This window comes from Caretta caretta, chromosome 3, assembly GCF_965140235.1.
Source record: "Caretta caretta isolate rCarCar2 chromosome 3, rCarCar1.hap1, whole genome shotgun sequence".
NCBI lineage: Eukaryota > Metazoa > Chordata > Testudines > Cheloniidae > Caretta > Caretta caretta.
In genome coordinates, this window is record NC_134208.1 from 197,795,942 (window position 1) to 197,812,596 (window position 16,655).

Here is a 16,655-nt window from a genome sequence, read left to right on the forward strand (position 1 = left end):
TGGAAAAGAACTGATGCCAATGTATTTTTAGCAAGGGTGGGTGAAGCAGTCTTGTAAAAAGAACCTTGAATGCAAGTCTGACTGTTTAACTCTTAGAGATAAGGTGAGTGAGATATAGTCTTGTATTGAACCAGCCTCTGTTGGTGAGAGAGAGAGAGAGAGAGAGAGAGAGAGAGAAGCTTTTGAGCTAACACAGAGCTCTTCTTTAGGTCTGGGAAACCTACCCAAGGCAGCTCTACGCTACAAATTTCAATCTGCGCAGCTGCAGAGATGGAGCTGTGTCTCTGTAGGTGTCTGGTGCAGGGGGTTGGGGTGCAGGAGGAGTGCGGGATTCAGGAGTGGTCTCCGGGTAGGGGGTTGGGGTTCATGAGGGGTGCGGCAGGGGGCTCAAGGCAAGGGATAAGGGGGCTCAGGGCAAGGGGTGCGGAGTAGGGCAGGGGGTTGGGATGTGGGGTGCTGGAGCGGTTCGGGGTGCAGGCTCCGGCCCGGTGCCACTTACCTGCAGCAGCTCCGGGGTGGCAGTGGCGCGCAGCGGGGCTCAGGCAGGCTGAGGCCGCGTCCCTAAGGGAGGGGGAGGAGCAGAGGGCTCCACGTGCTGCCCTCGCCTGCGGATACCTCCCCCAAAGCTCCCCTTGGCTGCAGGGCGGGCGATGCCTGCAGGCGAGGGCAGCGCATGAAGCCCTCTACCCCCCAGGGGCCATGGTGCTGGCCGCTTCTGGGAGCGACAGAAGGCTGGCAATCCCGTGGGCCAGATCCAGCCCATGGGCTGTAGTTTGCCCACCCCAGAACTAGATAATGTCCCAATGGTTCAGAATTAGTTCAGTTTGCAACCCCTCAGCACCATTCTTCCTTATGAGTTCCATCTTCATTCTTTTCCCTCTCCATGATATGTATCACTGTGCCTGCTGCCTATTATTGGGCTATCACTCATCCATTTACTGAGTCTCATTCCCTGTGGCTCTTGCTTGTTTACAAGGAAGAGAGGCCAAGAGAAGAATTAGAAATGACTAAATGTTGCAAAGCCCAGTTCTAGAGAGAAGACATGAAACCCTTAGCTCTCACCATTCCTTTTGTAGGATCACCTCAGATAGTGCGCTTTGCAAATCCTCTCTCTCCATGAGTCACTGCCTCAAGTCTCTGTGTGTCAGCATGCCATCTCCGGAAGGCTGCTTCTTAACAGATTCCTATAGTTTGTAATAATACCTAACATTTTATATAGTGCTTCACATCTGAAAACCACTGCAGAAAAACATCAGTTACTCCTCATGACACCTCTGGGAGGGGGAGAGAAGAACTAATATGTTTAACCTTTTTTAAAATTAAATGGTAGAGAAAACACCTGGAAGGTGTTTCCCCTTTTCCCCCATTAGATGGATCTAATGATCTGAGAAAGATCAAGCTGGCTAACATTCTGACTTGTGCAGTGACACGGGATGCCTGAGCAATCAGTGTCTTTTAGAGTCTGCCATTTAAGCAGATCTTTGTTTCTTTTTGTCACTGCTTGGAAGCCGTCATAGCTAACCATACTCCGGTTTACCTGCTCATTTTGCACTAGATTCTAATATCCATATTCATGCTTAGGAATATCTTAGGCTGAGGTACTCCCATTGAAACCACACGTACTAATTGCAGAGTAATGTGTTATTCAGAGTGAGTAAGCTTGAAACCTGTCCCTTTTTATAGTATTTTCATCTTTTCTATACAAAATAGCCATGTGCTTTTCCTCTATGAATAGTTTAAACCAAGATTTGGCTTAAAACTTGCAACACTGTACTCCTTTGTTAAAAGATTATATAGTAGTTATATGGCTGGGTCTGAGCAAGGCTAGCATTTTAATAAAGGGGAAGATGGTCCAATGATAGGAGTTGGATTAACAAGTTAGGCATTCTTTTTCCTAGTCTGCCACTGATTCTTTGTGAGACCCTGGGCAAATCTATTAATATCTGTACCTCAATTTCTTCAACTATAAAGTGAGGATTATTTCTTACCTCACCATGCTCTGTAAGGCTTAACTCATTAAGGTTTGTAAAACTGTGTGAACTCCTTTAAATACAAGAGCAAAATATTTCATTATTGTGGGGGTTGTGAAGCCCAAAGCTCAAGAGAATTACCAATGTTACAAGAAACCTGCTGTAAAAAATAGTTAGCAAGTTTGGGAAGGTCCAAACCTATAGTCCAAACCCATGATGCTGGAAGTTTCTTTCACCTTCTGTAAGTACTACAGCTGATGAGTTTTAAAACAATGCAAAGTTTAATTTAAAAAAATCTAATTCTTATTAAACTTTGTGATTGGTCTCCAAAGCTGTCACTCTTCGTAACATATGAGAACAATATAATTGAGTTGTGTTCTCTGTTAATATGCCACAACTGAATGGAAGATAAGAATCCTTTTACATTCCAGAAAACTTTTCAATTTTAATACTGTTAAATAAATTTATGGGTTCATGTTAAAATATGTAAAATTATGAGGTCCCCACTTAGTGAGGTAGTGCAGAAATCATTAGAATGACATTGCACATCAGGTGAACACTGGCCTACAGTTATAGAATGACCCCTATTAAAATAATAGTTTTTTAAAACTTTAAATGGTTATAATTTCACCATTCACCAAATGAAAATGGAGGGAAAGCAGCTTGGCCCATTCAACAAAAGAAACAGCTTTGAGGCTTGCAAAGATTTCTAGGTTTTTCTCCCGCAGGGATACTTGTCATGCAAGGTTAAAGCTTTGAGGTTTAAGTTTGTGTAGTTCACATAATATAGATCTCAAGTTAGTCAGTCTAAAGGACATGAAAACGTAGGACAAACCAAAAGGGCAGAATCTTCACCTTTCAAATCTTGGGGACACAGTTTTAGCATGCTTTGAACCTAAGAATAAAACAGAATGGATTCCTGCTTTAAACATTTTCTTACATAGTGGTAATAAAATTCCTGTACAAAGTAATCTTTCATATTTCTTAGTGTATGCTTGGACCAAATGACTGATAATAAATATATGTTAAAGTGTTTAAGTATAAGAGCTGTCCATCTAATGATGCCACGATTCCATGCCATCATTGGAAAACAGATATTTACAATTACAGTGGGTGTTTTGTAAGCCAACAATTTAACAATGTAAACACTAGTAGCAACATGAACTCAGAAGTACATTTTGAACACTGATTGCTAGACTAAATAATCCAGAACAAGTGAATATTGTAATCCTTACTGTTCTGAAAGCATTTACCAGAATGAAAAATAAAATAAGTCAAAAGAACATGTCCCTTGGAATATTTGTAATAGTGAGTTCGATTGTTAACTTTAGAAGTGAACACTGCAAGACTAGAAATAGATGTTGATATACTATAGTACGTTCCACATTTGGGGGACAGCAAGGCTTTGAGTCAGGCACTGTTAGTGTAGTGACTGGATAGGAAGTCATGACAACAGTGTGCGCAGCCTTAGTTCACATGTGGGCTAGAACATCAGGACATGTTTCACTGTATTATGGACTCGTTAACTTCCAACCAGCACATCTCGACCAACCGGTATGGGGTGAAGGGCACAATGGCCCCATGCTGCACTTCAGCATCATACTTCATGCTGCATATGAGCCCTGATCCAGAGGCTATTAAACAAGGTAGCACATACTGACATACAATATATGGTGTTACTAGAGTGCAGTATATGGCATTGAAATCTTACTTCAAAACGAAATTTCAGCAAAAAAAAAAAAGGGAGGGGGGTAACATTTTCACAATTTGTTCTCCACTTTCCAGCCAGCTGTAGTGTTCCAACCATGATTTCTGTGCAGATCTGGGAAAATTATGTGAACCAGTAGTTGCTGTTGTTACCATTTTCATTTCACGTACATATACTCGCCTAGCACAGAGCTTCTTTGTACTACTACCATTAGAATTGCCCAGCCTACAGCAAGAATAGTGGCTTTACAGGAAAGGCATGGCAGTAAATCACCTGGCCACACAGACCAAGGTGAATACAATTTCCTTTCTAATGACTGTGACTAAAAAATCGGTGCCTTCTGTGAACCTTCAGATCCAATAAACTGGAATTACTGCAGTAACTTTCCACTACTAAAACTCGAGCAGAGTGTTATATTTTTACATTTGATTTACTTCCCTATTCATCCTTCAGGCTTTATTGGGTTGGGATTTTTTTTAAGGGACCCTACTTCGTGAACTAATTATGACAAATGTTGTCACAACATCTGTTGCCTGCTTTAAATTATCTCCTAGTCTGTTGGAATTCATCTTGAAGGCATTTTCGTAATGAAATATTTCTTTTGTGAACATTAATACAACCTGTGGGAGATTTGAATAAAAAAGAAAATCCACCAGTCCTGCCAAGAGAATAGCTTATGTGCCAGCTGCTTTTTTGTTACCCTGCATTCCGTGACATTAATATAGTTTGTTTCCAAGACTCTTAACAGCAAATGGATAAATATCTTGTTATATTATGGAGAAGTTCTTCTTGAAAAGAGAGCAGGTAATGTGGACTTTAATTAGGGTGACTGCTTCCCAGAATGGATGGATTAGGGCTGTATGCTGCATTCAGGTAACTGAACATCACATTCATCATAGGATATTGTACTAAATAGATTTCTCCCCCCGAATGCATGATTAGTGTGTAATATCTAAAGATATGACGAGTCAGTTATCTTTTTAATCCAGTCTGTAGCAGAGCAAAAGACTTTATCCTTTTACTTTAGATAAGATTTCCCTTGCAGCTATTTGCATAGAGTCAGGGAGGTGATATTTTTGGTTACTCTTTAGTACAGGTCTGTTCATCTGCCTCAGCATGTTTTATCTACCACATTTCATTTGAACATGCCAAGCGCTGTTTGTTAAATCGCACTAAACGTTCGTGTTTCCCCAAAACCTTACTTAAAGAAACCCCATCGGTTTTGCAAAAGTGACCTTTATGTTGTTACTGCCACAATTTCACACGATGTAAATGGATACAATCGGTGGAATGGTTGGTAAATATTACTGTTTGGAACTGGAACACTTCTTGCATTTTGTATTTGTTTTAGACGGTTTTAGGGTGGATTTCACTGGAAGGACCCAGTTCAGAGATAATTACTGCACCACAACTTTATGTGGAGGGGCAGAAGGGGGCTATTGTCCAGTTGGCCAAAGGAAGGGGGAACAGTGCTTTACAGGTGGGGAGAGGGGCGAGTCAGGGGCTCATATGAACGGTCTAGCAGCGAGCCAACTGCCCTTTCCTATAGCCCACCTTAACCCTCCTATGAGGAGGAGTGGATAAGGTCCCAGCAATGGGTTGGCTGGGAGACCTAGATGGAAAAGGGGGTTAGGGTGGTAGAAGCCTCCAGGATAGTTATTGAATGAACATGGGGCTACCTGCACTGTACACTTTTATCTGCTAGATAGTCCCAGACATTTAATAATAGTGTTGCGGCCTTATTAAAACCATATCATGTGTCTCCTGTCCTTTCGGTATAGCTGGACAATAAGCAACACGTGTATAATTTATACAGATGACCGTGATCAAAACAATTCCCTTTCAATTTAATGATTGTGGTACTTAGGTGCTGAAAAGTTCTTTTTCATCCATATTTAGTGAAATTCCTATAAAGTAGCTTTGAGTTTTTCGACCTGCTGCAATATTTGCTAGCTTTGGTAAGCCATGATTGGTAAACCATGATTAGCAGAGAGTAAGCTGGAGGTAGAGCAAAATAGTAACAATCCTGGAAGGAGAAGAATATAATAAACATTTTTATTGTATTGCCTGACCACAACATAAACATTTCAGAGACACGTTTTATAGGTTGGTATTTAAGTATGGTTAGTTATTAAAATGAACTTTTCCAAGTTCACAGAGATTTGTTTCGCTTTTTTTATGTTGCCTTGTATTTAACTCTTGAAAATGACTGTAACCAAAGTGATCATGAAAACACTGTGACATAGTGGATTTCTTTTCCCAGAAATACCTCAGGAACTTTTTCTGCATGATGCTCAAGTCTCCATCATCTCCATTACACATCGATAAAGTGGGACCAACCCTGTCAAAACACACCATCTGTGAGTTCTCACCATTCTTCAAGAAAGGAGTGTTTGACTACAGCAGCCACGGGACCGGCTAACTGTGTGCCCGGGACTCTTTGCCAGTGGAGCAGAATCCAAAGTTGTGCCTTCCATTCTGTGGTGTCAGAAAAATGCAAATAAAGACTCAATCTCCATGCCTGAAAATTTCCATCTGAAATTTTGCCAGTTAAAAACAGATATGCAACAATGCTGACCTTCATCCTTTAGCGGTTGTCGTATTTAGTGCCTGCATTTTCTTGGCATGGAATATACAAACATTTGTTAGCGCTAGTTGCTCTGGTAATGATGTACAAAAATTCTAATTCTCATGCTGTGTTGGGATCCACTCATTAGTGAAAGTGCTTCCTTTACATTTGCTCAGACAATTCATTATAGTACTGCAAGATTATCTCCTGTTTACTGTGGTTATGTAGTCATAAGGGGAGTTTTTCTAATGTTCAGTTTCCACCAAGCTGTTTCTTAAGATTATTTCCTGTTTTTCATTTCCCCTTAACATAGTGTGGCATTTGAGATGATACTCACGCTCCATTGGTATTTGTTTATCCCAAGAAGCACAGTTTAACTATTTGAGGGTACAGTGTTCCTTATAAGAATCAAAGGACCTGTGACCTGAACATTTACAAAATATGTACTGCAGAGGATTTTAATTCAAACTCTGTAAAAGTCTTCCACGCTTGATTATACAGATGCAGAATGAATCACTTGCCATTAATTAAAAGAAAGGAAACAATAGTTATTCAAGAATGAGGTCAGCATCTTTTCTCATTGTCTAATGACCCGGAATGTAATTGTATATTGTGCACTTTACAGAGCTCTCAGCAATGCACAGAACTAAGGTAAAATGCTATATATTTTGGAATAGATGGTTTCTTCACAGTAGAGTAACACTTATCTGAATTTTAGTTGCACAAATTAGAATTTAGGAGGTTTTACTCATACTTTAAAATTACTCAGGACTTGTTTAGAATTGCACATGTATATACAGTATAGTATCCATTTTGTATTACTATGGAACAAAAAACCAACAATATTAACTGGAATGAGGACATGTACAGGTTATATATAACAGATTGTGTAAAAAGTAGAGCTGTCAAGTGATTAAAAATGTATCACAATTAATCACATTGTTAACAATAGAATACCATTTATTGAAATATTTGTGGATGTTTTCTACATTTTCAAATATATTGATTTCAATTACAACACAGAATACGAAGTGTACCGTGTTCACTTAATTTATTACAAATATTTGCACCGTAAAAAACACAATAAATAGTATTTTTCAGTTTATCTCATACAAGTACTGTACTGCAGTCTCTTCATCATGAAAGTTGAAATTACGTACAAAAAATAACTGCATTCAAAAATAAAATAATTTAAAACTTTAGAGCCTACAAGTCCACTCCTACTTCAGCCAATCACTCAGACAAACAAGTTTGGTTACAATTTTCAGGAGATAATGCTACCTGCTTCTTGTTCACAATGTCACCTGAAAGTGAGAACAGGCGTTCACATGGCACTGTTGTAACAGGAGTCGCAAGATATTTACGTGCCAGATGCGCTAAAGATTCATATGTCCCTTCATGCTTCAACCATCATTCCCGTAAATATAAACAAACTTGTTTGTCTTAGCGATTGGCTGAACAAGAAGTAGGACTGAGTGGACTTGTAGACTCAGACATTTCACATTGTTTGGGTTTTTAGTGCAGTTATGTAACAAAAGAAATCTACATTTGTAAGTTACACTTTCATGATAAAGAGATTGCACTACACTACTTATATGAGGTGAATTGAAAAATACTGTTTCTTTTGTTTAGATTTTTGAAGTGCAAATCATAGAATATCAGGCTTGGAAGGGACCTCAGGAGGTCATCTAGTCCAACCCCCTGCTCAAAGTAGGACCAATCTCCAATTTTTGCCCCAGATCCCAAAGGGCCCCCTCAAGGATTGAACTCACAACCCTGGGTTTAGCAGGCCAATGCTCAAACCACTGAGCTATCCCTCCCCCCAAATATTTGTAATAAAAAATGACACTGTACATTTTGTATTCCGTGTTGCATAAGAAATCAATATATTTGTAAATGTAGAAAAACATCCCAAAATATGTAATGAACTTCAGTTGGTGTTCTATAGTTTAACAGTGCAATTGATCACGGTTACTTTTTTTGAGTTAATCAAGTGAGTTAATTGCGCTTAATCGAGAGCCCTAGTAAAAAGCAGACTCAAACAACTTTCAGATATTAAAATGTGTCATAAAATAGGTTTTCATGCTCACTTTCATGACTATAAAAAGTGCCATCTGGTTAATCAGAACTACAATATGAGTTTCCATATGTTAGGTCATGGAATCATAGAATATCAGGGTTGGAAGGGACCTCAGGAGGTCATCTAGTCCAACCCCCTGCTCAAAGCAGGACTAATCCCCAACTAAATCATCCCAGCCAGGGCTTTGTCAAGCCTGACCTTAAAAACCTCAAAGGAAGGAGATTCCACCACCTCCCTAGGTAACACATTCCTGTGCTTCACCACCCTCCTAGTGAAAAAGTTTTTCCTAATATCCAATCTAAACCTCCCCCACTGCAACTTGAGACCATTACTCCTTGTCCTGTCATCTGCTACCACTGAGAACAGTCTAGAGCCATCCTCTTTGGAACCCCCTTTCAGGGAGTTGAAAGCAGCTATCAAATCCCCCCTCATTCTTCTCTTCCGCAGACTAAACAATCCCAGTTCCCTCAGCCGCTCCTCATAAATCATGTGTTCCAGTCCCCTAATCACTTTTGTTGCCCTCCGCTGGACGCTTTCCAATTTTTCCACATCCTTCTTGTAGTGTAGGTCAAATTAGCCATTCTACTTTATATTGTGTGAAATGGTCGTACAATTAAACCTAGCCTGACAAAGTTGACAATGTGTATTTGACAGTCCAAATTGTGACAACATTAGCATTATAAATACAAGGAGAAAAAGTGAAGACTACACATTTGTATTCAATCATTGTGACAGTTCCTATTTTAGAAACCTTGCAAACTTAAAAGATTATGTAAATAAATAGAATTGTTCTAATAAGATGCACATCTATTAGTGCATATTCCAATTAGTAAATATGAGCATTAGGGTTAAATTTTTAAAAGCACCTAAGTGATTCAGAGACTTAAGTCCCATCTTTAAAAGTGACTTAGGAGCCTAAAGGTATGTCTACACTGCAAATAGAAAAGTGGAAGTGAGTTTGAGCCCAGGTCAACTGACTCTGGCTTGCACTACAGAGCTAAAAATAGCTGTGTAGACATTCCCGCTTGGGTTGGAGCCTGGACTGTGACACCTGCTATGGGGAATTGGTCAATGAGCCCAGATTCCAGCCCAAATGGGAATGTCTACAGTGCTATTTTTAGCCCTATAGTGCAAGCCCCACACCTTAGTCAGTTAACGGGGCTTTGATAGCCACTGCTACAGGTGGTGGTTTGTTTTCTTTGTGAAGTATAGATATACCATAAGTCTTACTGAAAGTCAAGAGGATTTAGGAGCCTGTCACATTTGAAAATGGCACCTGGGTCTCTAAATCATTTAGCTGCTTTTGAAAATTTTACCCTAAAGCTCATTGCAAAAGGAAGACATTTTTTTTCTTCTTTACAATAAAATATTATTTTATAGGCAGTTTCTGTAAAATAATTTAAACAAGGTGGTTTTAAAATAGAATATACTTTACTGCATGCCATTTATATGAAAGAAGCTGATGTACCAAAGAACCCTTTTTACTTGCTTTATTATATCAGTTTCTGCAAACTTACTGCACAGATTACCTGTAGTGCTGTTTAGGTTCATCAAAGTGCTTTCTCTTTAAAAATAGCAATGGAGACGTACTTCTCAGGCCTTCCTGGGTGCAATTGTGGTGGGCCATGCACAAAATATATGCCTATTGCAAGAGCTGGAGAGATTCCCATAGGTAAGTCAAATGTTTCACATCATTTTAGATTTTGAAAACTATGTGAAAACAAGAATCACTTATGGAATACTGTCATACCAAAATCTGAATTAAAAAACTTGGTGATATTCCAGTACAGACCCAAATTAGTGCATATAGAACCAGACTCTCAACAGATCTAAAGCTGTGTCAGTAGAGTGATGCTGATTTACACCAGCTAGGGATCTGGCCCATAGCGTTGAATGTGCGTAAGAAACATAACAGAATAAAAACTAACCACATACTTGTTTTTAATTTCAAAATATGTCATCAGTTTGGAAGCTATATGAGTAAATGTGGTGGTGTTAAAAGGCATAATGAGACCAGTGGTTGGAAACTGAAGCAAGACCAATCCAAACTAGAAATAAGGCACAGATTTTTTAACAGTAAGGCTAATTAACCATTAGAATAACTTACCCAGGGATTTGGTGGATTCTCCATCACTTAGTCTTTAAATCCAGACTGGGTATCTTTCCAAAATAGAGGCTATATCTCATAAAAGTTATGACAGAATCTGCAGTTTCTATGGTCCGTGTTATGCAGGAGGTCAGACTAGATGATCATAGTGGTCCCTTTGGCCCTATAATCCATGAATCTGTTCTCTGTGGATAGTGATGTAAGTTTCAAAACCACTGGGGGATGGGGGGAGCTAAGGTCCTTATTAAAGGAAAGGAATGGCACTATGTTTTCACTGCCTGGACAATTAAGCATTCAGGCCCAGATTCAGCAACCACTGAAGCAGATGTTTAACTTTGATCACATGAGTAATCTGTTGACTTCAGTGGGTCTATTTACATGCTTTAACCAAAGTGTGTTTAAGTGCTTTACTGAATCGGGGCCCTACTTTTGACACTTGTTAATTGAAATTGTGTGCCTCCATTCAATGCATTGTACTACAAGGAATCGCATCCTGGCCAACACGACAGACACTTTGTGCCAGCAGGGCTGCACAAAGGGGCTGCAAAGTTGCCTTAAATTTGCACCTGAGCTGCTCAGTCAAGAATTGAGAAGCACTAGCCAAAGCCAAAGAGCAGCCTCCACACTGGGCTGACTCAGTCCCAAGGATGTCACCTGAGAGCCATACTGCCTGTTTAATGGCTGCTGCTGAACCTCCTCCAGGCTCAATTTACCCCGATCACATCACCTGCAACAGAGGGCATGAAATGAATTCTGCTTGTGTCAGCATCTGTTGCTCCTGAGCCACCTTCACACATGCCCACACAACCAATGATGACACAGCCTGTTAGGAAGGGAACAAAAGAGAGTCTGCCCGTTAGCAACAAGACAGTGTTGTATTGTACCCCTAGTTTGAGGGGCCCCCCAAAAGCCCAGAGGCTCCAGCCTATGTGAGACAGGTTTTAAGGTGGGTACAGACAAAATAACTTCATTTCTTTGCCAGAATTGTTGGAAAAAAAATTTGCCCCTACATAATCTCTATGAAGGTTTCTGTTGCCTCCGTCTCTTGCCATTTTGAGACAAAGCATAGAGAGGAGAGAAATTTGTAGAACTTTGCTCGTTACTTTTATTAACACTCTTGGAAATGGTGATTACAGTTTTGAAATTAAAAAAGAGGAGAGTTTTATGTCTTAAGACATTAACGGTTCATCTTTCCCAAAGAGATTCAACCCCATACTTTTCCACTTAAATCATTGAGACTTCAGTAATACTGATGCAGAATTTGCCATTTTCTGTTATCTAAACTTTGTATTCTATATGAGAATAAGAAATATGTTATCTTAGATTATGATAGGGCCTGACAGCTTTTTTCTCCATCTTTAATTGAAGACCAAAACTTTGAAGAAATGAATAATTTTAACTTACCAAGATTCTTATCTTCCTGATGTTTGAATTAAGCCAACCTTTGGTTTGCAATTTTACTGGATTGTATAAAATTTTCTTTTGATGTGATATGGAGTGATCATAGGTCCCATTCCTCCAGTCAGATCCACGTGAGTAGAAACTTGTCCTCTGTTGAAGTCCAATGGAGCCCTGTTAAATCCTTGGGGCTCCAGTAAGCACTGATATAAGGGTCTGCCCGTAGAAATCCAATTGCAAAATCAGGTTCATAATATGTTTTATTAGCAGCATAGTTTTTGATAGGCCGGTTACTACTGACTATATTTTTCTCTATATTTTTAAAATAGAGGAATTGTTATAATTAGCCATATTGTGTAAAAGTATTTTTAGATATTCTATCTTTTCAAAAATAATATGCTTCTAGGGGTGAAGTGTGTAAAGTTACATGAAATCAATTTGTACAGTGTGTTTAAGTCAACAGATAAACTTGTTCCAATAGGGCAAAATACTAGATTGCATATAGTAACTTTTAAACGATATGCTTTTGTCTTTTACAGATTGAGTTTCAAAATCTTTGATAAAATGTGTAAAAGGTTCTCATTAACATCTAATAAAAGAGACGAAAGATGTTGGAATAGCATGTGTGGTATTTCATCTGTAGTGCGTGAAACATCTTAGCAACAAGAAATACTACAGCATCTGTACTGGTCCCTATTTTTTTCCCCATTTTCTTCCTCATAAATTTGTTCTCTTCATAAACACCTCTGTTTTTCTCAAATGCTGTGCTGACAGCAAAAAGGCGCCAACTTCCCGTGGCGTAGCTTGTGTGTTCATGCACAGATTCAGCAGTATTTTTTTAAAATGAAATTGGCAGGAGCTTCTGGAGTTACTATGGTACGATAGTCTCTTTCCCAAGTGCTTTGCGTAGATCCCTTTGATAGCTCCTTCCATCTTTACACAGCCCAATCTAGCCTGAATAACTCCTTCTCGTGCTTCCTAAATTTTAGATGATTACCTTTTGTTTTCTTGTTTTGTACTATTTTGAAGAATTTGGAACGTGTTTTTTAAAAAATACATCATTGCCAAAAAGTGGGTATAATAAGATCTTCTGATCTTGAGAAATGGAACCCAATTTCATTGCTCTTTTTCATAGCTTGAACCTTTGAGTCGCCAAAGGTCCCCTATGCTACAGCTTCTAGGGGCATTACTATATGGTTTTCCACTATATTTAATATTTGACAAGAGCCATTCCTCAAACAATGTGTCAGTCCCATGCTTCCAACCTAATTATGTCTCATAGCTTAGACCGGGGTAGTCAATTAATTTTTTGTCCAAGTCCAGATTTCTTGGTCAAAGTATAGTCAAGGTCCAGACTCCAGAGAAAATAATAAAAAATAACGATAATAATAAGTAAATAAAATGATTTTGCAGTCTGTTCAAAAGCGTCTGGCACTCTGGATTTGGTCTGCAGTCCACCTATTGATTAGCCCTGGTTTAGACCCACCTTTAACTGCTTTCTGCACAAACCAGCGTTCTCATTTTTTCAGTATTGCAAATTATTTACATCAGAAAAGCTGAATCTCAAAAAATGAGGACATAAAATGTAGATTAGGTCGTAAATAAATTAATCCCACTGATTTTTTTAAGCCTTCTGCATCACTATTTCTCTTTCGTCCTACATCTGGACCATTAGAGGCTGAAGTGTATGGTCAGAAGTATGTTTTTTTTTCTCAGCCTCGTTGAACACAGTAATAATGAGGGCTTTAAAAACTGCTTGGTGAAAACTCAAACTGCCTGATTTTCAAAGGTGCTGAGCAGCTTCTCTTCACATCGACTTTCATGGAAGACTGGGTTGCTCATCACCTCTGGAAATCAAGCCATGACGCTTCTCTGTCTATATCCATCTCCATCCCTCATCATTGTAATGTCTGAGAAACCTGGTTAAAGCCGTGGACCAAGTAGATATTGTTTGTAAAGCACTCTGAACAAGAAAGATACTGTATAATGTGTATCCTTCGAGTGATGTGTAGTGCACTTCAGGGTTGTGCATGTGCCCAGGACTGAAGAATTTTCTTTAGTAGTGTCCGTGTGGTCTCCTCGTGTACCCTGCTCTTATCGTCTACACCAATGGAATAAAGGGGACTCTCAGACCACTGGTATCATAGTTCCTTCTTACCGCTCGTGATCTAGGATGAAGCTTCAGGGTTCATACTGGCTTCTTAGATTTCTCACTGTAAATAGTTCCAAAACATTTTATAGTCTCTTAGTACAGTTAGTTTGGAATTAGTTGAATAGGTGTCTGGTTCCTTTATCTTGGAAACCCCCCCCCCCCCCGTCTGGGGCAGGAAGCCATTGCCATATTCCCCTGTCTTCCGGCCCTCCAACGGTTGTAGGGAGTATGCCAAGGATTTCTGGCTTTAAAAGCTGTAATACATACCACAAGCTGTTCCCGGTCACAGACTAGCACAAAATCCTTCCAGGTGCAGAATCTGCAGCTTGTTACTGAGTTGCACTAAACAGTCTAGGGAATTTTGCCTGAGTTCATTCCTCATAGAAGAAGCAATGCAGGCGGGAACAACCTCTGACTGGGGAGACCCCATATACATCAGCCTGAGGAAGGTAGAAGTGACCCTTTTCCAGTCTTGAGTGGCTCTAAGAACTCTCCCTCCAGCTCTGAGAAACGCTAGAGACCAGAGCAAGCAGGGGGAAGGGAGACATAAGCACTTCCATAAGGGTAAGAGGGAAGGTTCCCCATCCAAGCACTCTAAAATGGTAGATGTCAAGTGATCCTGTATCTGAATCTGTTGATTTGGATTATTTCCATTTCTCATGTAGGTAGCATTAATTAACAAACTGTGGATGATTAACTGAAAAACAGATTTCCCCATCTCTTTTTAATAAATAGCTTGGAAATAGGACATATCCATTCACGTATGTCTTGGGAGCATATCATCAGGGAGATGAGAAAATGCGTACACAAGTAGAGGTCTGATGCCAAGAGGTAATAAGTGTCTCCATGAAGTTACTGTGCTCACTGTACTCGCTTTGAAGTGAGTGGGAGTTCACTGCGCAACTCCTCCCAGGAGTTGCTTGGCAACTTGTAAAATCAAGCCCTAATATAGGCTCTCAATCTGTTGAAGTGGATTGGTTCTGGCAACTAAATCTATATAGGAGGGCATGTTTTTTTGATGACATGTATCCTCATCCATATGTCTTAGAAATTCAAAGTCTAGAATGTAATTATCTATTATGCAACTACTTATAAGGACGTGTTAGGAGAATAAGCTGGATTTTGTAGGTATGTGATACACATTCTGTAAGAATATGGGGAAAAGTTCTGTTTATGTTAAGGTCTTTCTATTGTCCTTAATTGTACAATTCAATTTAACAAAGCTCCTTTCTTCTCTGTTTGTGCCCCATTCTGTGTCCAGAAGGTCCAGTTAGCACCTTCTTCAAAATTGACCTCCAGTCAATACAACATGATGCTCATGTGACTAATAGTCAATATTTTAGTTAATAAGTGTGGTGAAGATTTGAAATGTGTCTACACTTACTGGTGCTGGTCTCATTACTAGATGCAGTATATATCTAAAACTTTTACATGCTGTGGTTGTAATGTTACAATGGACTGGCGATCGTGGGTTCTAGCACTGCCTTCTCTGTCGGATAGAATCAGAAGTGCTTAAATGTGACCTGAACCCAAAATGCTGCTACAGCCAAAGGGGAGCCTCATTTAGCTCAAGTTGTAGGGGCCTGTGCTTTAGGAGATGAGGGACCTCATTTTTCCCTGTCTTTGGCAGTGATAGTGCGGTCTGACACACTAGTGCACAGTGTCACTGACATTGTGTGACATCTAGTGACAGTTGTGAAGTTCTGGGAGACCCTGGCTCTATTACAATTAATTGTATGTGAACCAAACCAGTGAAGGTGATTGCATTTATTTTGATTTGTTTGGCTGCTACATACCATGGCCATTTTTTGGATTCATTTCCCGCTTCAGCAAAGGAAACCATCAAAGATTGCCCTGTGGAACTTTCCAGTTATTCTTTGGCGATGTGAACCTTTCATGACGAATGTGATATTTTTTCCTGGGTAATTATGAATAAATGTATCCAAGAATCTTTTAGTGCTTTCAAACATGAAAGCACTTGGGTGAAATCCTGGCTATTGAAGTTAGAAGCCAGGATTTCATGCCATGTTTTTTATTTTGTTTTTTAACTTAACACCACTTGCAGTGCCTACAGTTTATGTTACCATTATAACTCTCTGTAATCAGTTGCACGTAACTTCACCAAATTTTAGCCATTCCGGCTCCATCTTCCTCAGATTGATTATTCTATGTATGTATTCGTTTCAGTAATTTCCAAGAATTAGTTTAGGGGAAGGACCTTCTTTTGCCCGTGTGGTGAAGGGCAGACGGAGGTGGGGCTGGAAGAAGGGCAGCACTGTTCCAAACAGGGAGACGGTATAAAGCCATTGAAGAGGGTCATATTGAAATGCTCCTTGCAACAATACCCTGTCCCCCAGGGCTATGGGATAGTGGAGGGATCAGATGTATCTTCCAGGAAAGTGGGGGGATGGGAAGGGAGCAGGTGGGCCCAGCCTTAACACCCCCCACACACACGCACGACAAGGGGAGAGATGGAAGAAGAATGACCTCTCTTTACCTCCCAAGGAGGAAGGGATATACTGCCCTATTGACTCCTATGTGTAGGAGGGAGAGCAGCTGAATGCTGGTCCCTCTGACTGTGCCTCAGGATCAGATATAGGCTCTCGCCGGAGGGAATCCCAGCCTTCTGGGGTGGGACTTCCTGGTGCTTAGCTGGCTAAGGGTGAAAGCT

General features: G+C 39.9%; 1 protein-coding gene across 3 annotated transcripts in view; it reads left to right on the forward strand.

Moving 5' to 3' along the window:
* KIF16B (kinesin family member 16B) overlaps window positions 1-16,655 on the forward strand; it is a 288,909-nt gene that overhangs the window by 224,335 nt on the left and 47,919 nt on the right. For 2 of the 3 annotated variants that reach the window (XM_048842636.2, XM_048842638.2), the window contains one exon: window positions 5,942-12,322. The exons of the other annotated variant lie outside the window; for it this stretch is intronic. In XM_048842636.2, the coding sequence (XP_048698593.2) occupies window positions 5,942-6,100 (159 nt within the window). In that variant the 3' untranslated portion in view covers window positions 6,101-12,322. Of the gene's footprint in view, window positions 1-5,941; window positions 12,323-16,655 lie in introns of those variants that run through there. 3 annotated transcript variants of the gene reach the window in all.